The 23390-nt window shown below is 54.5% G+C and overlaps 1 protein-coding gene across 2 annotated transcripts in view; it reads right to left on the reverse strand.

The window, feature by feature from the left end:
• Nucleotides 1-772: 772 nt before the first annotated feature.
• GOLGB1 (golgin B1) overlaps nucleotides 773-23390 on the reverse strand; it is a 42903-nt gene continuing 20285 nt past the window's right edge. Inside the window, exons 12-23 of one of the 2 annotated variants that reach the window (XM_028747488.2) lie at nucleotides 22302-22392; nucleotides 21869-21942; nucleotides 16682-21471; nucleotides 11021-12929; nucleotides 10094-10251; nucleotides 8753-8888; nucleotides 7357-7506; nucleotides 6258-6416; nucleotides 5686-5783; nucleotides 5321-5455; nucleotides 2982-3087; nucleotides 773-2106 (exon numbers count right to left, since the gene is read on the reverse strand). In XM_028747488.2, the coding sequence (XP_028603321.2) occupies nucleotides 1972-2106; nucleotides 2982-3087; nucleotides 5321-5455; nucleotides 5686-5783; nucleotides 6258-6416; nucleotides 7357-7506; nucleotides 8753-8888; nucleotides 10094-10251; nucleotides 11021-12929; nucleotides 16682-21471; nucleotides 21869-21942; nucleotides 22302-22392 (7941 nt within the window). In that variant the 3' untranslated portion in view covers nucleotides 773-1971. Of the gene's footprint in view, nucleotides 2107-2981; nucleotides 3088-5320; nucleotides 5456-5685; nucleotides 5784-6257; nucleotides 6417-7356; nucleotides 7507-8752; nucleotides 8889-10093; nucleotides 10252-11020; nucleotides 12930-16681; nucleotides 21472-21868; nucleotides 21943-22301; nucleotides 22396-23390 lie in introns of both variants that reach the window. The other variant, XM_028747487.2, reaches the window with a different exon arrangement.

The following is a 23390-nucleotide window of genomic DNA, read 5'->3' on the forward strand; positions in this document are numbered from 1 at the left end:
TCCCACCAATTTTGGTTTTTTTTAAAAAAAATAGCGTCTTCTATTTCAATTGCTGAAATAGGTTCTTTTAATACCGCTCTGTGATCTCGAGTCTTAAATCAAATATTTGTCGATGTTCTCAGGGTCAGGGTTATCAGATATGCACGTTTTCATAAAATGTAGCAAACGCATTAGAGATGTGCCTAGTTTCGCCTTCTGCTACCCTTCACGCTTCTGTCCCGCAGGGCTTTTGATTGAGTTTCTACTGAAATGAGGTTGCATTGTAATGTTTTAATGTTGTATTTTAATCTTGTTTTTTGAAGCTGTATTTCAGTCAATTGTTTTTATATTTGGTGTTAGCCGCCCTGAGCCCAGTCTTGGCTGGGGAGGGCGGAGTATAAATAAAAATTATTATTATTATTATTATTATTATTATTATTATTATTATTATTATTATTATTATATTATTATTATTATTATTATTATTCTGAAATTCTTAGAAAGCTCAGCTAAAATAGCTCTTCCCGACATTCCCATTTTCTCTGACTAATATTAGCGCACCCAGAAATTTCTATGTGCTTCCATGTTTGCATTTAGAGCCAAGAGCTGTCTGTATATTTCACATAAGTATTGCAAAATTACTTCTGATTTATCTTTTGTTACCCTTGAGCTGCCAAATTCCGGAGTGCATCCAACTGTGCTGTCGAAAAGTTGTAATAAAGGGGTGTCAGAGCCGAATGCGAGAACCACAGCAGGCAGAGTCCGACCCAATCACAGCATTCACACGACTCGCTCGAAAAAATAATCTTTATTGCACAAGGATAGGATTTCAAGAGGATCAGAAGACTGGATTTGAAAGGAAGAGGGGCAAGGGAAGTCTACACACCACACGCTGGGAGCACCCCCAAAAAATGGCTGGCAGGGCCTCAGTTCGAGGTCCACAGAGGATGCTTCCAGCAGCCTCCTGAACTGCAAGGGAAGAGCTATCCCAAAATGTCTGTGCACAATGGAAAGAGTTAAAACACCCCACCAAGCAGGGCTAAGACATCCTGCCCCACTCCAACGGGAAGCTGAGGGGTGGGTTTCATAACTCTGCTCCCCCCACATCTACCCTGATTCCCTCTCCTCTGCAATGTGTAGGAAAGGGGCTTGGCGGCCACAGACAAGTTGATTTATCTTCACTGGTGAGCATGAAGCCATTCCAGCCCCTTCTCTCTGCCTCTGTCGGGTGGGGAGCCGCCGATAAGAGATGTACGCCTGGGGCTTCTGTCCCTTTCGATGCCACCCTTCCAGCCCCCCCGGTGCCAAAATCACAGAGCACGAAGAAATAAAAGGGAGAAAAGGCAAGCTGGAAGTTGATTGAGTTCCCCTTGGTCCCTTCCCCAGAATCAGGATATGCCAATACCTGCGGAATCGGCACAGAAAGCGGGTCTGGCCCTCGGTGGGCTGCGATTCCACAGACTGACTTCCCTTCGCCTGTAGATTACAACCAACACAGCATCATTAAAAACGGGGGGGAAACCCTATGCACAACCTCCGCCTGTATTCCCCTCCCAAATGAACTTTGGAAACCTGGTGCCCCCCAGATGTTTCAAAGTCTCAGCCTTCTCCGTTGCTGAGGGCTGGTGAGAATCATAGTCTAAAACAGATCTGGAAGGCGCCAGGTTAAACGTGAAGCGACTTCACCCCAAATTCAGTGTGCAAAAGTGAACCGTGTAAACGCCGCCACCCCCCAACGCTTCCCTCGAAGAACACGAACAAAACCAATGCGTGGCCCAGGCAAGGGCCGCTGGCCCCGCCCTTCCGCGGGCTGGGGGCCACCCTGAGCTCTCTGCGACACTCCCTGCGGCCTCCGGCCAGCCTCCCCAAGGTGCCGGAGTCTCCCAAGACAGGCTTCTCATCCGTCGACAGCAAGGCAGGGTCCTCCAGGGACGGGGGCTCGGCAGCAGCCCGGACAACTCACGTGCCCCACCCCACTCCGGGGGGCTGTTCTCACAAGTGGCCGGTGAAGCAGAGGAGGAGGAGCACGTGGACCGTGAGGAGGTAGAGAGTTGCCAGGAGGGGCAGGCGCCGGCGGGAACAGAAGAGCGAGTGGAGGATGCGCCGCAGCCCCACGCCCCCTCGAGTCTGGGGAGAAAGCAAGGAGGGAGGAGAGGTTACGAGGCAAGTCTACCACAGGGTGGCTTCAACTCAAGGCAACTCCCGTCGCAAAGGGCCACAGGAGAGGCAGGTGCCTAGGACTGCAACATGGGCCCATCTAGGGGTTCCAGAAGCAAAGCCATTGACTTTTGCAGGAGGCTACACAGTTGTACCTTGGTTCTCGAACGCTTTGGCTCCCAAACGCCGCAAACCCGGAAGTGAGTGTTCCAGTTTGCGAACTATTTTCGGAAGCCGAACATCCAATGGGGCTTCTGACTGGCTGAGGGAGCTTCCTGCAGCCAATCGGAAGCCGCACTTTGGTTTCCAAATGTTTTGGAAGTCGAACGGACTTCAGGAATGTTTTCCTGTTAGTGGGGGGTTTTTCTCTCTGCAGGCAAAATTCCAACTGCAACTTCTCCTCCTTTTCTACTCATCACCAGCTGTACCTAATCAGCCTAAAAAACCACTCCCAGAAAAGGTTCTTAAAGTTACAACAATCTTTTCTGTTTCTTTGCAGAATGACTCCTAACAATTCCCTTCAACTTCCAAGGCACGACTGTATATTGCTACGGGGGGAGTCTGGGGAGGCTTTTCGGCTGAAAGGCGGCATATAAATGAACAGTAACGCGATGTCTGCTGCAGCAGGGAGAACCAGAAGATGCTGTTTGTACCTGGGAAGGCAGCCTGTTGAAAGGCCGCTCTCAGGTTCAAATGACCCAAGTGGATTGGGGACATTAAAGATGCCCACTGATGGCAGATCATTCTAGCTTGGCTTGCCCACTCTGGCTGGGGTGGAGGGAGAGAGTGGAGCTGAGGCTCCCTTGTAGGAGAGGTGGGCCCTCGCCTGCTGGGAAGAGGCTTACCTTGCTGTAAGAGGTGTCTGTGGGACCTACAAGCAGGGCGTGCTCAGGGCTGGTGGGTATTTCAATGCTGGTGTCCAGAGAGTGGGCCCACTCACTCGATTCTAACCTGCAGGGGAGAGAGAGAGAGAGAGAGACGTGGATTAGTGCCCCATGGTTGACGGGCAGCAGGGCAGCCCTGTTGGGATGCGTCCAGGGAGACGGGGGCATTTGGCAGGGCCCCAGCTGGCTCCAGCCACCAGCTGGGTGAACTCCGGTTCTTGGAACAGCATCAATCAGCGACTCGGGCCTCAGAGACCTTTAGAGACTTGGCACACTCTAATCAGCAGAGTGAATAAATCTTCACAACGGAAGTGGCAGACAGAGGCATATATAAGTATATTTACAGGTGTTTATTCAGCATCAGGAACAAAGGAAAAACATGTCTGCTTCCCTTCGTGTCCAAGCAAACAACAGGAAAGGAAAACACAATATACAACGGAAGTTCCCAGCAGACTGTGCTGGAAGTAAACAGACATGTGACATACAACAATCCATACATCTGTTCTAAAGGTGGAATGGAACTATATCCTAACATCCTCCCCCTTTCCATGTAACCTGTCGTACCTGTGGTTCAACCCAATTGGAACCTCAGTACATAAACCTTAAGTTGTTCTCTGCTAACAACCTTAGAGAACAGATCTGCAGGAATTTCGTTTCCTGGCATGTAGGACACCTGAATGAGTCCTTTCTGAATGCACTCTCTTGAATGATGTAACTTAATCTGCAAGTATTTGGTCCTTTGCTTGCAACTCTCGGAGTTCAGTAAAGCCAAACAGGATTTATTGTCTTGATACACCTGCATAGGACATTTTACAGAAACCTTGATGTCCTGAAACAGTTGCATCAACCATTCACAATCCATGAGTGAAAATGACAGGGCACTGAGTCCTAACAAACGCGTGGGCAGCCAAGTTGTTTGAACAAGCAACGATACCCCTCAGACCAAGGGTGGCTAATCTTCTTTCAGCCCAAAGAAGCCAACTCCTTGGGGCTACGTCAGCGGCGAATGTGGCCTCCAAAATTGCACACAGCCCCCCCCCCCCAACTCAGCTCATCAGTCAAGATCAGCTCTGGGGCGAGGGGAATCTGCATTGCCGCCTGGGCTCTGCGCACCTCAGAGCTGCATCTACTTCCTTGATTCATCGGTTTAGCGCGGAGGGATCAGCCAACTGTGGATCAGTCAGCCCTGGCCCCTATCATGGGTTGTGGAAGCCCTTCTGGAAGGCCGCTTCGACTGGCCTCTTCCAAGTCACGCTGGAGGCAGCGACGCTCCTGGATCCCGGTTGCTGGAAACCTCAGTAGGAGGAGCTGTTCTTGAGCTCGGATCCCGTTTGCATCTGGCTGGCCAGTGTGAGGACAGGATGCTGGGACAGATGGGCTGCTGGCCTGATCCAGATTTGGAAGGGACCAGGAGGGCCATGCAATGAAACCCCGTCAAATGCAGGAATCTTTTTCCCAACGCAGCTCAGCGCCCGCTGGGATGCCCAAACATGAGAGTGTCAGAGATTAACGTATTTTTCTGTGTATTGTTGACTCAAAAACCGTGTCAAAAAACTGGGGTCGCCCTATACACGGACAGTGGCGTCGGGAGGAAGCTGCACAGCACCAGCCAGCTGGTTAGCGGCCCGAGCTCTAGGGAATTTCCCACCAGCAGTGGTGTGGAGGGAGTGGCTGCCCACTTTGTCAACCCCCAGCAATGGTTCTGCTGGGGTGCAATTCCCCCTTTTTGGGCCATCTCCCTTCAACTTTGGGCCATCTCCCCTCATTTTCTTTAAATTTAGTCCCCCAAAATAGGGGCCGTCTAATACATGGGGGAATCTTATACATGGAAAAATACAGTATGTATGTATATGTATATGTATATGTATATGTATATGTATATGTATATGTATATGTATACACACACACACACACACACACACACACACCAGTCATACCTTGGGTTACAGATGCTAAAGGTTGCGTTTGTTTTGGGTTACGGACCCGCCAAAGCCCAGAAGTACTGGAACGGGTTACCTCCGGGTTTTGGCAGTTGCGCATGCGCAAAAGCGCTAAATCGCGCTTTGTGCATGCGCAGAAGTGCCGAACCGCAACCCACACGTGTGCCAAGACGCCGCTGCAGGTTGCGAACGTGCATCCCACACAGAACATGTTCACAACCCCAGCGTGCACTGTATATGTATGCATATATATGTGTGTGTGTATGTGTATATATATATACACACACACACACACACACACACACACACACACACACACACAACCTGGTCATGGAAGCCGGGGCCAGGCCCATGACTCACCTGCGGATGTGATCCTGGGCTGCGGCAAAGGCCTCCTCGGCCGCCAGGCGCTGGTCCCGCTCCTCCTGCAGCAGCTCCTCCAGGTGCAAGAGGCCCTGCCTGGCACTGCTCTGCTGCTGCCTGGCCTCCGAGAGCCTGCAGCAAAGAGAAGGGCGGTGAGGAGCAAGGCTCTCCCTGATCGCAGCTATGTGGCACAGTGGTTAGAGCTGGACTAGAACCCGAGAGAGACCAGGGTTTGAATCCCTGCTCCACCACGAAGCTCCTTGGGTGTCGGGGGGGGGCAGTCATTGCCGCTCTCAGCCTAACCTACCTCACAGGGTTGTTGTGAGCAACCACCACCTCCCGGCTCCAAAACTGGCACTCACCTCATCTGCAGTTCCTGCAGCTCGGGCGTGTAGCTCTCCCTGGGGTGCTCACTTCTTTCCTGGGGGGCTCCGGGAGCAGCGTCTGTCGGGAGGGAGCCCTGGGCAGGGCAGAAAGCACACATTAGAATCATAGAATCATAGAGTTGGAAGAGACCACAAGGGCCATCGAGTCCAACCCCCTGCCAAGCAGGAAACACCATCAGAGCACTCCTGACGTATGGTTGTCAAGCCTCTGCTTAAAGACCTCCAAAGAAGGAGACTCCACCACACTCCTTGGCAGCAAATTCCACTGTTGAACAGCTGTCGAACACTGTCAACATTAAGGCATGTGCCAGATCGCCACAGGCCACAGGTCCTGCACAAGAGTGCCACCCCCCCCCCCATGGCCAGGTTTCAGGCAATTCTTGCATGGCAGAGGCAGCCAGGCTTACAGGCCTAAAGCAAACACACGTGCTCTGATAGGGCCTGGGAAAGCTGGAGCTGTAACCGAGAGAGGGGACCAGAATTTGCGCGTAGGCTGAGAACGGCACGGTTTCGGTCGGCCTCTGCAGCCCAGCGAGTCTCAGCCTTACCGAGTCCTTCACTGGGGTCTGGAGCTCCCGCAGCTGATTCTCCAGGGCCTCGCAGCGGGCAAGAACCTCGTTGTAGCGCTGGTGGCTCTCGCGCAGGTTGCGGCTGCTCCCCCGCAGCTGGAGGGAGAGCGAGTTCTTCTCCTCGAAGACCTGAGAGAGCTGGAGAGAGGAGAGAGGGGCTGAGATGTCTTCCTCAGCTGACCATGATGTCTCCCAGGATGTTTCTGAGCATAATTCAAAGTGTTGGTGCTTTAAAGCCCTAAAGGTCCTCAGTCCAGTAGACATAGCTGTCAACTTTCAGATTTGAAAATAAGGGATGAGCAGCTTCAAAAATAAGGGATCAGCAGCCTCACCTGTCCCAGGGACAGTCTACGGGATATCTATCAATCTGAGATAGCAGCGGGAAGCAGTGGGAAACGGCGCTGGAATAAGGGAATTTCCCGCAAAAAAAGGGAAGGTTGACAGCTATGCCAGCAGACCTGAAGGAGCGTCTCCATCCCCATCGTTCTGCCCAGACACTGAGGTCCAATGCCAAGGGTCTTCTGGCGGTTCCCTCGCTGCGGGAAGCCAAGTTACAGAGAACCAGATAGAGGGCCTTCTCGGTGGTAGTGCCCGCCTTGTGGAACACCCTTCCACCAGATGTCAAAGAGAACAACAACTACCAGACTTTTAGAAGACATGTGAAGGCAGCCCTGTTTAGGGAAGCTTTTAATGTTTAACAGACCACTGTATTTTAATACTCTGTTGGAAGCTGCCCTGAGTGGCTGAGGAAATCCAGCCAGATGGGTGGGGTATAAATAATAAATTCTATTCTATTCTATTCTATTCTATTCTATTCTATTCTATTCTATTCTATTCTGTCAGTTTCTGGCCGTCCTGTCTGTGGAAACAAACCGGAGGGCTTTAATCCTCTGTGAGGAAGAAGCACATTTGACACAGGGAGAGCAGAGGCGGTCACTGCGAGGAGAGGGAAAGCACAAGAACTGGAGACGATCCACTTTGAACAACAGACAATTCCCTCACCGTCACTGATGCATAATATGCACATTCTGAGGAGCCCACCCACCGACCCTTGCCCTCCCCTTGCCCTCCCTCCTACCTTGCTGTTCAGCTGCTGGACCCGCAATTCTTTTTGGTGCAGCTCCTTCAAAGTGCTGCTCAGCTGGGCCTGGAGGCTGTTGGTATCAGCCTCTTGACCAGACACAGCCCCCTGCAAAGTCTTGCTGGAACCGGTGACTCCTGGGGCAGCCTGCAGGGAGACAAATACCTGAGCCCTCGGTGCACAGCCACTCAGCTGGGCCTGGGGGAACTGCACAGTCAAGGGCCAGGGCCTCCCAAGAGCCCGGCCAAAACCTAGGTAAAGGTAAAGGGACCCCTGACCATTAGGTCCAGTCGTAGCCGACTCTGGGGTTGCAGCGCTCATCTCGCTTTATTGGCTGAGGGAGCCGGCATACAGCTTCCGGGTCATGTGGCCAGCAGGACTAAGCCGCTTCTGGCGAACCAGAGCAGCGCACGGAAACGCTGTTTACCCTCCCACCGGAGTGGTACCTATTGATCTACTTGCACTCTGACATGCTTTTGAACTGCTATGTTGGCAGGAGCAGAGACCGAGCAATGGGAGCTCACCCTGTTGTGGGGATTCAAACCGCTGACCTTCTGATCAGCAAGCCCTAGGCTCAGTGGTTTAACCCACAGCGCCACCCACGTCCCTAGGCCAAGACCTAGATGTACAGAAATGACGGAAGTGGAGTGTTGGAAGGGACCCGAAGGGCTTACCAGGCTCCAGGAAGGTCGTACGAGGGCCCCGGGACTCTCACAACCTCCCTATAGGGCCAGTAGGCAAAGCCCACTCCAGACAGGCAGGAAGAATCAAGCAGAGGTTGGGGAGCATTTGAGGGTCTTCCTGATATTGCCTTTGCATGTGGACCCCTCAAATGTAACCCTTGTGTGGTTATTGCCTGTTTGTTTAATTTACTTCAATAAAATCTTTTTAAAAAGAAAGAAACAGGATGGTATGGAAGCATAAAAACCAGGTAGAGGGTCTTCTCGGTGGTGGCACCCACACTGAGGAACACCCTCACATCAGATGTCAAGGAACCACTATCTGACTTTTAGAAGACATCTGAAGGCAGCCCTGTTTAGGGAAGTTTTTAATGTTTGATCGTGTTTTTAATATTCTATTGGGAGCTGCCCGGAGTGGCTGGGGAAACCCAGCCAGATAGGCAGGGTATAAATAAATTATTTATTATTATTATTATTAAATTGTCATGTTGGAAGGGACCCAAGTCCAACCCCCTGAAATGCAGGAATCTCCACTAGATCATACATGACAGGTGGTCATTCGACCTCTGCTTATAAACCTCCAAGGAAGGATTGTCTAACAACTCTCAAGAAAGCTTTTCCTGATGTTCTTGTAACCTCGGTTTGGGAAAAGGCCTGGGCAAAGGGCCCCGTTGCAACGTCAGTCCCACCCACCACACCACCCCCAGCCTCACCTGTCTCTGGCGCTGCTCCTCTTCCACCACGATTCGTGCACCAGGTCTCTCTCCTTCCTGCACTGCTCTCCGCAAGGAACTCTGCTCCTGCCCCGTGGCCGATGGGGCCTCCAGCTTCCAAGATGCTTTCTCCTCCCTGCAAGACATCACAAGAGAGGAACTGCAGAGGCGGCACATGGTGGGGTGGGGGGAAAGGGCGACCTGCCCACCAAAGCTCACATGGTGCTTCCTGGTGAGGCCGTGATGAGTTTGGGCACAGCGGTTGTTGCACCAAAGTCAAGAGAGCTCTGGGGAACTGTCAAGGAGGGCGCCCCAAGGCCAGGCTCCAGACAGAGGAGATTTGCTAGAGAAATGAATGTGCGCAGCAGCCGGTGTGGAAGGCTGGGGTTGGATCTGAAGAAGCCCGAGTTCAAATCCTTGGCCAGCCGCGAAACTCGCTGCTTGATCACGAGTCAAAGGCAGCTGTGAGGATAATGGCAACCCCTGCTGCACCAACCTGAGAGAAGCACGGGGTGCAATTTTGACAAAAGTCAGAACAAATAAAAAGGAAAAGGGCAACATAACACCCATTCTGTAAGAAATTGGCATTTAACGTGGCAGCACCCAAGCTTTATACCTCATTACATCGTGCAAGAGAGTGTATTCAGAAAGGACTCCTTCAGGTGTTCTACATGCCAGGAAACGAAATTCCTGCAGATCTGTTGTCTACGGTTGTTAACAGAAAACAACTTAAGGTTTATGTACAGAGGTTGCAATTGGGTTGAACCACAGGTACTACAAATTACATGGAAAGGGGGAGGATGTTGGGATATAGTTCCATTCCACCTTAAAAGGAACAGGCATGACTGTGGTGTGTCACATGCCTGTTTACTTCCAGCACAGTCTGCTGGGAATTTCCGTTGTATATTGCTTTTGCTATATTGCTCTTTTGTTGGACACGAAGGGAAGCAGACATGTTTTCCTTTGTTCCTGGACTATGCTGAATAAACGCCTGTAAATAATGCTTACACGTCTCTGTCCGCCACTTCCATTGTGAAGATTTATTCACTCTGCTGATGAGTGTGCTCAGCTTCTGAATGTATTGGAGGCTCAAGCCGCTGATTGACGCTGTTCCGGAGTTTGCCCGGCTGCTGGCCAGTGGCTGGAGCCAGCTGGGGGCCTGCCAAATGCCCCCGTCTCTCCGGACGCATCCCAACACCAGGTTGGTGGCCATCCCTGCCTCCAGTGGCAGGGAGTTCCGTAGTTTAAGAATGCACTGCTTGGAGGCGGCGTTTCTTTGCTCTGTGCTGAAACTTCCAGCGCTAAGCTTCCCCCCTGCCTCTGTGACAGGGAGGGACTCACCTGAGCTGGTGGAGCTCCATCTGCCAAGAGGCCCCGTCCTGCCTCAGACGCTCCACCTCTTGCTTCTGCTCTTCCACCTGGGCCTTCAGGCGCGCGATCTCTGCTGTGTCCACCCCAACCTGCAGGTACTGCTGCTGGAGGTTCTTCAGCTCCACCAGCTTGGGCAGGAGAGAAGGAAAGTCAGTCAGTCAGTCAGTTTTATTGCACATAGCCAAAGGCTGCCACAATGTACACAGAATCATTCAACAATTAAAAGAAAATATGCTGGATTAATACAAAAAACTTAAAACATTTATATTATCAAGACATTACCTACTCTAAACAGAGCTATAAAAGTACCTGAATATACAGGTTAAGACATAAATAATAATAAATGTGCAATTAACTGTTACTGTTCTGAATTCTATTCTGTTGTTTTGCTTAGTGGGTGGTGCAAACCACTATTCGGAATAAGGCATGTTATAGGGTACGGTGGGGGGTGGCACTAGGTATGAGTTTACGGAACCAAGGGAGAAGGGGAACAAAAAACTTTAGGATCCACTACTCTAGACAGCAGGATGTGGGTGGCGCTGTGGGCTAAACCACAGAGCCTAGGGCTTGCTGATCAGAAGGTCAGCGATTCAAATCCCCACAATGGGGTGAGCTCCCGTTGCTCGGTCCCAGCTCCTGCCAACCTAGCAGTTCAAAAGCACAAAGTGCAAGTAGATAAATAGGTACCACTCCAGCGGGAAGGTAAACGGCGTTTCTGTGCGCTGCTCTGGTTCGCCAGAAGCGGCTTAGTCATGCTGGCCACGATTGGACCTAATGGTCAGGGGTCCCTTTACCTTTACTCTAGACAGCAGGATGCGCTGAGAATCCCCAGCTTCAAGGAAGACCCTTGAAAAAGGTGGGTTAATGAGCAGCATGCGGCCAAAACCAGGGACTCACCAGCCTGTCCCTGTCATCCTGCAGGGCAGACAAGGCCTTCTTGAGGCTGGGCACTTCGGCGAGGCTGACAGAACCGCCGTTCGCCGACTGCAGCTTGGCCTCCTCCACTTTGCGGGCCTTCTCCAGCTCGCCCATCAGTCGGTCTCGCTCGCCTTGCAGGCTAGCCATGGCCTTGGAGAAGGACTTGACCTGGCCAGAGGCCCCCTCCAGCTCAGAGACCAGGCGAACCACCTCGGCGTCTTTGACCTTGAGCTGGTGGCCGAGCTTCTCTAGCCGTGCCAGGAGGCCCTTCTCTTCCACCGACTTCCGGAGGGCCACCAGTTCGGAGGCCAAGGCGTCACGCTGCTCTGCGAGGCTTTTCTGCTCCTCCTGGAACCGAGCCTTCTCCTCCTGGAGGCTCTGAACCAGCAACCGCTGCTCTTCCAAGTCCGCCGTGTACTTCTTCTCCATGGCGCGGAGCTCTTCGTTGCACTCGTCCCAGCTGTCCTGGAGCGAGCTCATGGCCTTCCCAAAGGACTGGACTTGGGCCTTCAGGTCCTGGTTCTCCTCTGTGACAGCCAGAAGGCTCTGCTCCATCTCGAGGAGGTCTTTGGCCAGCTCGGCCACCCGCTCCTCCGCCGTCTCCGTCTCGTTCCGCATCAGCCCGGCGTCGTGGTGCAAGCTCTTGAGCTCCGCCTTCATCTGGGCTTCCGCCTCCTGCATCTTGCGGCTGGTGCTCTGCCGGAGCAGGGCCAGCTCCTCCTCCAGCTCCGCCGCCTGCCTCCGGGCGAGCGAGAGCTGCCCGTTCAGCTCCTCCGCTTCCTCCCCCTTGCCCAGAAGCTGTGCCTGCAGCTCCAGCAGGGGCCCGTCCTCACGCAGGGTCGCCACCTCACTCTGCGCCCGGGAGAGGGAGGCCGCAAGCAACTCTGCCTGCTCCCCCAGGCTGCGCTTCTCCAGCCGCAGGGCCTCCGCCGCACACTCAGACTCCCGCAGCTGTTCCTCCAGCGCCCGGATGCGCTCCAGCTGGGTCTTCAGCAGCTGCTTCTGCTGGCTGTCCTTGATGGAGAGCAGCTGGTTCAGGTCCTGGCGGTAGCGCACCAGCTCGGCGTCCAGCTTGGCATTCTCAGCGTGCAGGTCGTCCACGCGGCTGTGGAGGCTCCGCAGCTCCCCCTTCAGCCGGTTGTTCTCGGCCGCCGCCTCCTGGATCAGCTGGTCCTTCTCCAGGATGGCCGCCAGGTGCCGCTGCTCCAGCTGGCGGTAGTCGCCCAGGACCCGCTCCCGGTCGTCCTGCAGGGAGGACATGGACTTGGTGAAGGAGTCCAGCTGGGCCTTGTGGCGCTTGCTCTCCTCCTGGGTGCTCTGGAGCTTCCTGCCCAGCTGCTCCACCTTCTCCAGGGCTTTCACCTTCTCGGCCTCCGAGGCTGCCCTCTCCTCTCCCGCCTGGCTGATCCTGGCCTCCAGCTCCTTCAGCTCCTCCTGGTGCTGCCGCTGCAGCTCCGACACAGCGGAGGAAACGGCCTCTTCCTTGGCGGCCACCAGGCTGATGATCTTCTGGTCTGTGACGCTCATCTCCGCGTGGAGCCTGTCCGTCAGGTCCTTGGATGCCCGCAGGTCGGCCTCCAGCTGCTCCCGACTCAGCCGGCTCTCTCGCAGGTCGGCCTCTTGGCTTTTCGCCGTGGCCACCAGCCTGTCCACTTCCTCCAGGCACTTCGTGAAGGAGTCCTGCAGGCCGGCCAGCTTCTCGCTCTGGCTCTGGAGCTGCGCTTCCTGTTTCTGGATCTGGTCCTGGGCGTCTCGGAGCAGCCGCTGGGCTTCCTCCAGCTGCATCACAAGCCCCCTTTTCTCCTCCTGGAGCGACTCGGCTTCCTCCAGGAGACGCTGGTGCTCCTTCTGGGCTCTGGAGTCCTGTGCCGATTTGCTGCGTTCCAGGCTATGAAAGCAGAGAAGGGCAGGATCAGACACAAAGCAGGAAAGTCCTCTGCCTGTCCCCACTCCCTAATCAATAAACACACAAGACGTAACTAGCTGTACGTTTGAAAAAATGATATATACTATTCATTGTATTGTAGATTTCAACAGCAGCAGCTGCTACTATGCTATAAGATCCACTGTCCTGTGACATCATATATGGTATGTACGGTTGCTGACGGTTTTTATATTATTTTTGCTGTAAAAATGTGTGAGGTTACGATATTGTATTTATTTGCATTACCTAGAGTTTGTACTACTGATGAAGCCCGACAGCGAAACAAGGCTAATATTCTGAAAATCCTTGTCTTAGACTCTGTGAAAGGATTCTGTGGAACTGCAACAACCTTTCATGTGGATTGTTGGACTCCATGAACAGACAGGTGGAATAGACACTTTCACATATATGGACCTTATTCATAAACTGATTAGAGAATGAACTGATCCACTGGGTCTTCTATGTTTTTCGTTGACCTTTTTGAGCTACTTCTGTTGAAATCTACAATTCAATACAATAAATAGTACAGTGGTACCCCGCAAGACGAACGCCTCGCAAGACGGAAAACCCGCTAGACGAAAGGGTTTTCCGTTTTGGAGGCGCTTCGCAAAACGAATTTCCCTATGGGCTTGCTTAGCAAGACGAAAGCCCATAGGGAAATCTCCGGGGACCTCTTTTAAATGCTAGCGGTAGGGAGCAAAGCCTTTCCCCCCCCTCCGGCCTTCAGAAGAGGTCCAGGAAGGCTGGCGGGGGCCGAAAGGCTTTGCTCCCCACCGCCAGCATTTTAAAAGCAGTCCGGGATAGCAGGGAAGCGCTTCCCGCTATCACGGACGGCTTTTGAAGGCAGGAGAGGTCCGCGAAGCCTGGGCGCGCGGATCTCAGCGCGCGCAGGCTTCGGCATGCCGGCAACTCACCGCAAGCAGCGGCAGCGCTGCCGCTGCTTGCGGAGAGGTCCGCGAAGCCTGGGCGCGCGGATCTCAGCGCACGCAGGCTTCGGCATGCCGGCAACACTCAGCAAGCAGCGGCAGCGCTGCCGCTGCTTGCGGAGAGGTCTGCGAAGCCTGGGCGCGCGGATCTCAGCGCACGCAGGCTTCGGCATGCCGGCAACACTCAGCAAGCAGCGGCAGCGCTGCCGCTGCTCGCGGAGAGGTCCGCGAAGCCTTGGCCGGACAGCTTTTGAAGGCAGGCGGGGGGGAGCAAAGACTTTTGGCTGGACCTCTTCTGAAGGAGGGCGGGGGGCAAATGTCTTTGTCCTCCCTGCCTGCCTTCCCAGGGGCTTTTAAATCGCCCCGGACAGCGGAGAAGTCCTCCGCTGTCCGGGGCGATTTTAAAATGCCGCCCGCCAGCATTTTAAGATCGCCCCGGACAGCGGAGAAGCCCTCCGCTGTCCCGGGGTTTTTTAAAATGCTGGGGGTGGGAAGAAAAGCCCTTGTCCCCCCCCCCAGCCTTCAGAAGAGGTCGGGGGACAGACTGTCCCCGGACCTGGTCTGAAGTCGGTTTCCCTAGGAACGCATTAATTGATTTTCAATGCATTCCTATGGGAAACCATGCATCGCAAGACGAAAAACTCGCAAGAAGAAAAAACTTGCGGAACGAATTAATTTCGTCTTGCGAGGCACCACTGTATATATCATTTTTTCAAACATACAGCCGGTTACATCTTGCGTGTTTATTGAATATGTTTCACGTAACCAGAGGTTTGTTGCTGTTTTGTCCTCACTCCCGATCAAAAGCAGGCTGGATCCCACAGCTAACGGAAGATTCATAAAGTAATCTAGCCAACGAATCCCATGGGGCCAAGCTGGAAGGTGTGCAGAAGATGGGAGGGTCTAGAAACTGAGACTTATGAGGAACGGTTGAGGGAGTTGGGGGTGTTTAGGCTGCAGAAGAGAAGACAGAGAGGGGCTGTCAATGGAAGCTTGAGGAAGCTTGTTTCCTGCTGCCCCGGAAGGTAGAACCTGAACCCATGGATTCAGGTGTCAAGAAAGGAGATTCCAGCTAAACATCCCCCCCCCCTCAAAAAGCGGTGGGCTCTCCTTCCCTGGAGGTTTTCAAAAAGAGGCTGGACAGCCGTCTGTCAGGGATTCTTCAGTTGATATTCCTGCGTTGCAGGGAATTAGATTACCCTTGTGGGTCCTTTCCAATTCTACAGCTATTGTTCTATGAACTCCGGATGAAACTAGAGCAGGGGTCAGCAACCTTTTTCAGCAGGGAGCCGGTCCACTGTCCCTCAGACCTTGTGTGGGGCCGGACTACCGTATTTTTTGCTCTATAACACGCACCTGACCATAACACGCACATCGTTTTTAGAGGAGGAAAACAAGGGAAAAAACATTCTGAATGAAACAGTGGATGTATCATTTTTGTGCTTCATGCTGTGGCCACAGACATGTGATCTGATGGTGAATTTGGGGTGACCCAATGCAAAGATCCTGAGGATCCATGTGGATCCATACTTTTTAACCACGTTTTTGCACCATTGCAGCCCCAGGAAACAGTGGGTGTGTGATTTTTGGGGGGCAGGCTGCTATGTGATCTGATGGTGAATTTGGGGTGACCCAATGCAAAGATCCTGAGGATCCATGTGGATCTATGCTTTGTAACCACGTTTTTGCACCATTGCAGCCCCAGGCAACAGTGGGTGTGTGATTTTTGGGGGGCAGGCTGTAGCCATGGACATGCTATGTGATCTGATGGTGAATTTGGGGTGATCCAATGCAAAGATCCTGAGGATCCATGTGGATCTATGCTTTGTAACCACATTTTAAGTGGGGAGGGAAGGAAAAACAAAGAAGGGAAAAGGAGCATGAGAGGGGTGTGCAGAGAAGCAGCTGGCTAAGAATGCAGGAGAGGGGTTTTACCGGAGGGAGGAAAGGAAGGCAAAAGTTTCCCCCCACCCAAGCACCCAAACCAGCCAGCTCTCTCTCTCTCTCTCTCTCTCTCTCTCTCTCTCTCTCTCTCTCCCCCACCTGCATGTTGCCTGCTAGTCCCTAGACGCAGCACCGGAGCACAGAGAGGAATTAGAAGGAACGACTCTGCTTTCCTCTCTTCTTGCCTGGAGGGGAGGGGCTTTCCCTGCTCTTTGTTCCGTTTGAGCAAACACAGCAACGAAACAGAGGAGGGTGGGCAGTAAGACCCTGAGGCAGAATGCAGGAAAGCAGCCGCTTCCTCTTTTCAGGTTTCCCTTCTCCGTGAAGAGCGATTTGATTTTTGTCTGATTTTTTGGCTCCAGGGACCACACATTCGCTCCACAACATGCACAGACATTTCCCCTTCCTTTTTAGGAGAAAAAATCTGCGTGTTATAGAGGGGAAAATACGGTATGTTTTGGGAGGAAATGAACGAATTCCTATGCCCCAAAATAACCCAGAGATGCATTTTAAACAAAAGGACACATTCCGCTCATGTAAAAACACGCTGATTCCCGGACCGTCCGCGGGCCGGATTGAGAAGGTGATTAGGCCGCATCCGGCCCCTGGGCCTTAGGTTGCCTACCCCTGACCTAGAATAAAGCCAACATGGGGGGAATGAATGTAACAGCTGTGGTTGGACTACAACTCCCATCATCTCTGACCAGTGGTGCTGCTAGCTATGGACGATGGGAGCTGTGGTCCAAGAACAGCTCTAATCACTGGGCCACAACCCTTCCCTGTACGCTCAGGGTCTTTTGGGGAGGGGGCAGCCACCCACTTCCTCCCAGCGCCACCCTTCTTTACCTGGCGATGCGGCTCTGCAGGTCCTCCACCTGGGCTGCCATCTGCTTCACCTGCTCTTCCAAGGTGGCACAGGCCTGCTCCCGGGCGCGCACCTCCTGCTCCTTCTTCTCGATGGCCTCGCTGAACTTCTTCTCCCACTGCCTGGACTCGTCGATCACGCGGTCCCTGTCGTCCTGCAGGGAGGACATGCTCCGGGTGAAGGCAGCCAGCTGGGCTAAGGTGTGGTTCAGGTTGCCTTGCAGCTGCTTGGCCTCCTGGTCCTTCTGGCGCAGGGATTCCCGCAGGTCCCGCGCCACCGCCTCCGAGCGGGCCTGCTCCCTCTGCAGGGCCTGCAGCCTCTCCTCCATGTTCCTCGCCTCCTTCGAGTGCTTGTCCTTCTCCCGCTCCAGCCGCCTCTCGAGGGCCTTCTCCTTCGCCCTCAGCTGTGCTTGGACCTCTGCTTTGCTCGCTTGGAGCTCCTCTCTGGCCTTCAGGCTCTCGGCCAAGACTCTGGCCACCTCGCTCTGAGTATCATCCAGTGAGACTCTGCAGGCGGCCAGCTCTGCTTGGGCCTTCTGGGTGTCCTCTTCGGCCTTGGCCAAGCTCTTCCTGGAGGCTTCCAGCTCCTTCTGGAACTCACTCTGGACGAACTCCAGGGCCTTGATGGTCTTCTCCAAGCTGCTGCTTTTCTCCTGGCTTTTAATGCAGCCTTTCTGCAGCTCCTTCACCTCCTGCTGCTTCGCCCTCAGCAGCTCCTGGAGCTCCTTCACCTGTGCCCGGCCGTTGTCGCCCTTCCAGGCACCTTTCAGCTTCTCCACATGCTCTTTCTTCCTCTCTGCATCTGCCTTCTCCTGCAGGAGATGCCGTTTCTCATCCTCCAAGCGGTCCAGGGCCCCTCGAAGGCTCTCCACCTCGCTCAGGAGCTGCTGGTTGTTGCTCTGCAAGTCCGCCGCGTCCTGCTGGTAGTTCCCGATGCTCCCGTTCAGCTCCGCCAGCTGGTTCATGAGCCTCTCCTCCAGGTCGTCCTTCTCGGCCTCCTTCAGCCTCAGGGCTCCGGCAAGCTGCTCCTCCGTTTGCTGGCCGGCTCGCTCCATCTCAAGGACCTTCTCCTGAAGAGCTTCCACTTCCCGGCCTTTGGCATCCAACAGTCCCTCCAGCACTTTCTTCTCCTCGCTCAGGGTCTCCACATCCCTCCGGACCCTGCTCAGCTCCTCCTCCGCCACCTGCCTCTTCTCCTCCAGGTCTGCAACTTGTTCAGTGAATTGCTGCAGGGACCCGTTTGTTTCGTCACGAGGAGGGCTGGCTTTGCAGATTTCGTCTAACTGTGTGGGAGTGGCTTCTGGAGGCTGCCAACGTGATCCTGAATCCACCTGAGCCTCTAGGGGCTCCACCAAGGAGCTGGAAGTGACTTCCTCACTTTTCGTTGCCGCCACCACCTCCTCCTCTTTCACATGTGCTTTGCTTTGCAGCGCCTGCCTCAAGTCCCAGATCTGCTGGTTCAAGGCGTCCTTCTCAGCCTTGAGAACCTCCAGCTGGCTGGAAAGGGATTTGCAGTCCTGCCTGGAGCTCTCCAGCTCTTCTCGGAGGTCGGCGCCTGCCCCTTCTGGGCAACCGTCCGCAGGATGGATCTCCGCCCTCAACCGCTCGTTCTCCTCCTCCAGCTCCAGGATCTTCTGCTGCTTGGACTTGGCAAACTTCCGCATCTTCTCCCGCATCCCCTCCATCTCCTGCTCGGCCCCCTGCAGACGGGCATCCGCCTCCCTCTTCTCCGCCTCCACTCCCTTCAGCTTGAGGAAGAGCTCCTGCTTCTCCTGCCGGACGCCCTCCACCACCCGCTGCATCCTCTCCGCCTCGTCGCTGACGTTCTCGTACGACTGCAGGAGGGTCTCGTATTCCGCCTGCAGCTCCGCGTGCTTCCGTTGCCACTCGGAGAGCTCCTGGGCTTGGGAGCACCGCAAGGCATCCGCCTCCTCCTCCAGCCGGGCCTTCTCCTGGGTCAGGCCCTCCAGGGCCAGCTTCAGGCTCTCGCAGGAGCTGGAGACATTCTGGTTCTCCACCAGGGCTCTGTCCACTTCCGTGATGAGCTTCTCCCGCTCCTCTCCGAGGGCCGCCAGCCTCTCCCCAAGGGCCTCCTTCTCCTTCCCCAGCTCGGAAGCTCGGCTCTCTGCCTCCGAGAGGAGGCGGGAGGTCTTCTCCAGAGCAGCCTTGGTGCCGGCCAGCTCCTCCTTCAGGGCCTTGCTCTCCTTCAGCACCTCCTTCCTGGAGATGAGTGCAGCCTGCAGTTTCCTTTGCAGCTGGCTCTTGGACTGCTCCTCGGCGGCCGCCGCTTCTGACTTCTGCTGGGTTTCAGCCTCCAGACGCTGGGACCGCTCCTTGCTCTGGGCCTCCTCCAGCTGTCCTTGCAGGGCCTTGAAGGCCTCCTCTCTCTCCTGCAGCACCGCCTGCAGGCCACGCAAAGACTCGCTTTTGTCCACTAGCTGAGAATTGAGGCGTTCAATTTCTTCCTTGCTGGCCAGCTCCTTCTGCTCTTCTAAAGCTGCTTGGCGAAGCCTCAGACCCTCTTGCCTGGCAGCCTCGGCCTGGCTCTCCTCCAGCTCTCGCCCAAGGCTTGCTGCACGGGTTTCGGCCTGGCGGCAGGCTTCCTTCACTGCTTCCAGCTCAGCTACCAACTGCCCGACCTGCTCCTGGAGCTGCAGAGCTGCCTCAGACTTGCTCCTGAGCTCCCCTTCCAGGTGCCTGACCTGGGCTTCCAGCTCCCCTTTCTCAGCCTTGAGCTTCTCAAGGTCTGCCTTGAGTGTTTCCACAGCTGCAAAATCTTCGGCCGCCATGGAGCTTCCAGGGGCCGGATCTTCAGGAGGGAGAGAGGCCTTCTCCAGGGCCTGGCTCAGACCCTGGAGCTGACCCTGCAGCTTCTCCTTCTCTCGGCTCTGCTGCTCAAACTGCTCCCGCAGGAGACCGTAGTCGTCCTTCTGCTGCTTGAGCTGCTCGCGGTGATGGCGGTTCTTCTCCTGGGCCTTCTTGATGGTGTCTTTGCGGGAGGCCAGGGCTTCCTGGAGCTTCCTCTGCAGCTGCTCCCTCTCCTGCTCCAGAGCGCGGATCCTCTCCTCCAGAGCACCCCTCGGCTCTCCTTCCAGGCTGGGTTCAGCAGTGCTGTCTGACGGAGGAAGAGCAGGAGGAATGGCGGAGACCTCCATGCTCTCTCTGGCTGGTGCCTGTTTCTCGGGGGCTGAGCTGCGGCCCTCAAGTTCAGCTCGCAGGGCACCGATGAGGAGGTCCTTCTCCTGCACACTCTGCCGAAGCTCCCCGACCACGGCCTGCAGCGCAAGCACAGCGGACTCCTTTTCCCCCAAGATGCGCTGCAGCTCGGCCTCCTTTTCCGGAACCAGCTGGCCCAGAGAAGCAGCCCTGCCTCGCCTTGCAGGGCGCCCGTTGCCATCTGCGCTTACGCTGCTCTCAGGGGGTTCCTCTTCCTCTCCTTCTTTACGGGCCTCTGGGACTCTGGCCCCAGGCCCTGCAGGCTCCCCGCTCCCTGCTTCCAGTGCCTTCTCCAGTTTGTGGACCTTGCTCAGGAGCTCCTTCCTGCTGATAAGAGCCGCCTGCAGCTTCTTCCGGACGAGCTCGTTCTCCTTCCGCAACACTTCCACCTCCTCGCTGGTGGGTGAAGATCTCTCTGCCAGCTGCTCAGGCACCTTCTCCTCCTCCGTCCCCACGCCCTGCTCTCTCGTCTCCTTCCTTTCTGCCACCAGACTCAGCTGTTCCGTCAGGCTTGCCAGCTCCTTCCCCAGCAAGAACTTCTCCTCGTTCAGCTGCACCATCCGGCTCGACATGCCCATGCTGACTTCTTCCATCCGCTGCTCTCGCTCCGCCACATCCAGCCGCAGCCTCTCCACCTCGGCGGCGCTCTCCGAGAGGAGCCCCTGCAGCCGGGCGGCCTCCGACTCCTTCGACGCGAGGCTCTGGGAGAGCTCCTCGGCCTTGGCGGAGGCCTCCTGCAGCCGTCCTGACAGCGCCTGCCTTTCCCGCTCCCCCTCCTCGAGACAGCCTCTCAGGTTCCTCCCTTGCAGGTCCTGCTCCGCCAGGCGGCGCTGCGTCTCGTCCAGGTCCTTCTGCAGAGCGGCAATCTTCACCTCCTTGGACTTGGCCTCGTTCTGCAAGCTCTGGAGCTGCTCCTGCAGCAGGGCCAGCTGGGACGCCCCGCTCTCGTGGCTGGAGAGCCGCCGCTTCTCCGAGTCGGCCAGGTCCCCTTCCAGCCGCCTCACCTGCTCCTCCAGCTCCTTCTGCCGGGACAGGAGCTGATCCCTCTCGGCACGGAGAGTGTCCACGGCCCCAGAGGAACCCTCTGCCAGCTGCTGGAGCAGCCTGATTTCCGTGTCCCTCTCTTCCAAGACACCCTTGTGGAGCTCCTCTGCTTCCCGCAGCCCGGCAATTTCGAGATGCAACCTTTCCAGTTCTTGCGTTGCCAGAGAAGGCTCCTGAGCCGCCTCTCTGTCCTCCGTGGAGAGGTCGTCTTTCCCCAAGAGCGTCTCCGGAAGGGGAGAGGACTCCTCCTGAATTTCTACGGTGACCAGCGAGCTGCTGCTCGAATCACTCTGGATGAGGACCACCCCGTCTTCTTCTCCGCCGCTGGCTTGTGACTCCCCTGGCGGCGGAGGCTCAACTCCGGCAGGGTCCTGAAGCTGCCTCTTCAGGAACGCAATCTCTTCCTGCGCCTCCTGCATCTCCAGCATCAAGACGGACAGATCTTTGTGTTTCTTTGCAGAGAGGTAGTCCAGGACACCAGGGGGTGTGTTGTCCGTGGCCTCTGGGCTGGGCTGAAATGAGAAGAAGGGGGAGTTTAGTTCTCCAGCAAGGCAAAGTTTGAGGAATGAGCACAGCAGAGGGAATCAGAGCTCCCATCTCTGCCACCTCCCCCCATGACTGTAGCACGGGGGCACAGGGATGACAGGGGGCCTATTTTATTATTATTATTTTGAGCATTTGTACCCTGCTCATTGACTGAAATGCTTCCACGGTGGCTTACGTACAATCAAGACAAGACAGTCCCTTCCTGCAGGTTTGCTAACCAAACACGACACACAAGGGGAAAGGAACAGGGAGGGAAGAGGGAAAGTACTGCAGGGCTTTTGTTAACAAAACACAACAGAGATAATTCAAGAAAGCAAATCCAGGAGATGGAAGCAGGGCGGGGGTGGTGGTCCTGGTTCCTACCTGAGCTAAGGCAACAGGATCACCTGGTGAGCAGAGGCCTTCAACGCTGTTGCTTCCCAGACCGTCAGGCACACCTAGCCAAAGAACACGGGAGAGAGTCAGCTGCAGAAAAAGACAGCACTTTTAACTATTTGAAAGTTTTAAATTATTGCTATTGATTTTTCAAAGTGACAGTTTTGACCTACAAAGCCTTAAAACGGCTCAGGACCGCGATGTGTCAAGGATCGCCTCTCTCCATATGAACTGACTCAGTCCCTGCCATCATCCTCTGATGCCCTTCTTCGTGTGCTCCCTCCGTGAGAGGCCCCGAGGCCTTTTCTGCAGTGGCTCCCCACTTGTGGAAAGGTGAAAGCAGGCCACCAGAGGCCCCTCCATCTGTCCCCTAAGTGCCTCCCCCCTCAATGCCTGCAACGCACAGCTTCGAGATGCTTACTGCCAGGCCCAGGGGAGGGGTCATCAACTCCAGACGGCAGCCCCGAAGCCCCCTGAGATTGCATTTCAACGCCTGTTTCAGCACAGCCGACCTTCTGGGAGAAAAGAGAAAAGAAAGGGAAGTGTTTTATTATTATTTATTTTATTAAATTTGTATACTGCTTGATTGTAAAAAAACAACAACTAACAAACACCTCAAATCAGCTTATACCAAAAAAGAATGAAATAATAAATTAAGAACAATAAACTTTCAAAATAACCATGGACTGAAAGCAGATTAAAATTCATATCTACTTTCTAAAGATCCGAGAAGGCTTGTCTAAACAATGCTTTTAGCAGTCACCAAAGAGTTTGGTGACGGCGCTACCGGCTATCAATCGGCAGGGAGTTCCAAAGTGTAGGGGCTGCCTTACTAAAATATTGAGTTTTTTGTCGCACTTGTAACAGCGCCAGCTCTGCTAATTGAAGCAGATGACTAGGCATGTGTGGAGTAAGCTGATCTCATAGGTAAACTGGTCTCGAGTTTTACCAGCCACCAGACTGGCTGCAGCACTAGACAGAAACTGTCTCCTTTGCAGAAAACCCACATCAAGGGGACAAGCTGACTGTATATGAAGAATTCTCATAACCTCAGCTTGGTGCTCCCTTTTTAACACTGCTTTGTTTTTCCACCCTCAAAGCTCCTTGCAAGAAGCCTTTGTACTGCCCTTCCTGACTGTTGTGACTCATCACTGACCAAATCTCATGGCTCCCCTGCCTGCAGACAGGAAGATATTTTGCTTTGCTGAGCCAGAAGCCTTTGAAGGAAGGGAAAGGTGAATGGAATAAAATCCCAAGGGCAGAGGGCTACTGATTTTCCCTCCAGGCTGGGAAATACAAGATGGGTGACACCTGGCTTGAGAGCAGTACATGCGAAAAGGATCTAGGAGTCTTGGTTGACCACAAACTTGACATGAGCCAACAGTGTGACGCTAAAAAAGCCAATGCAATTCTGGGCTGCATCAATAGGAGTATAGCATCTAGATCAAGGGAAGTAATAGTGCCACTGTATTCTGCTCTGGTCAGACCTCACCTGGAGTACTGTGTCCAG

This window comes from Podarcis muralis, chromosome 10 (assembly GCF_964188315.1).
Source record: "Podarcis muralis chromosome 10, rPodMur119.hap1.1, whole genome shotgun sequence".
Lineage (NCBI taxonomy): Eukaryota > Metazoa > Chordata > Lepidosauria > Squamata > Lacertidae > Podarcis > Podarcis muralis.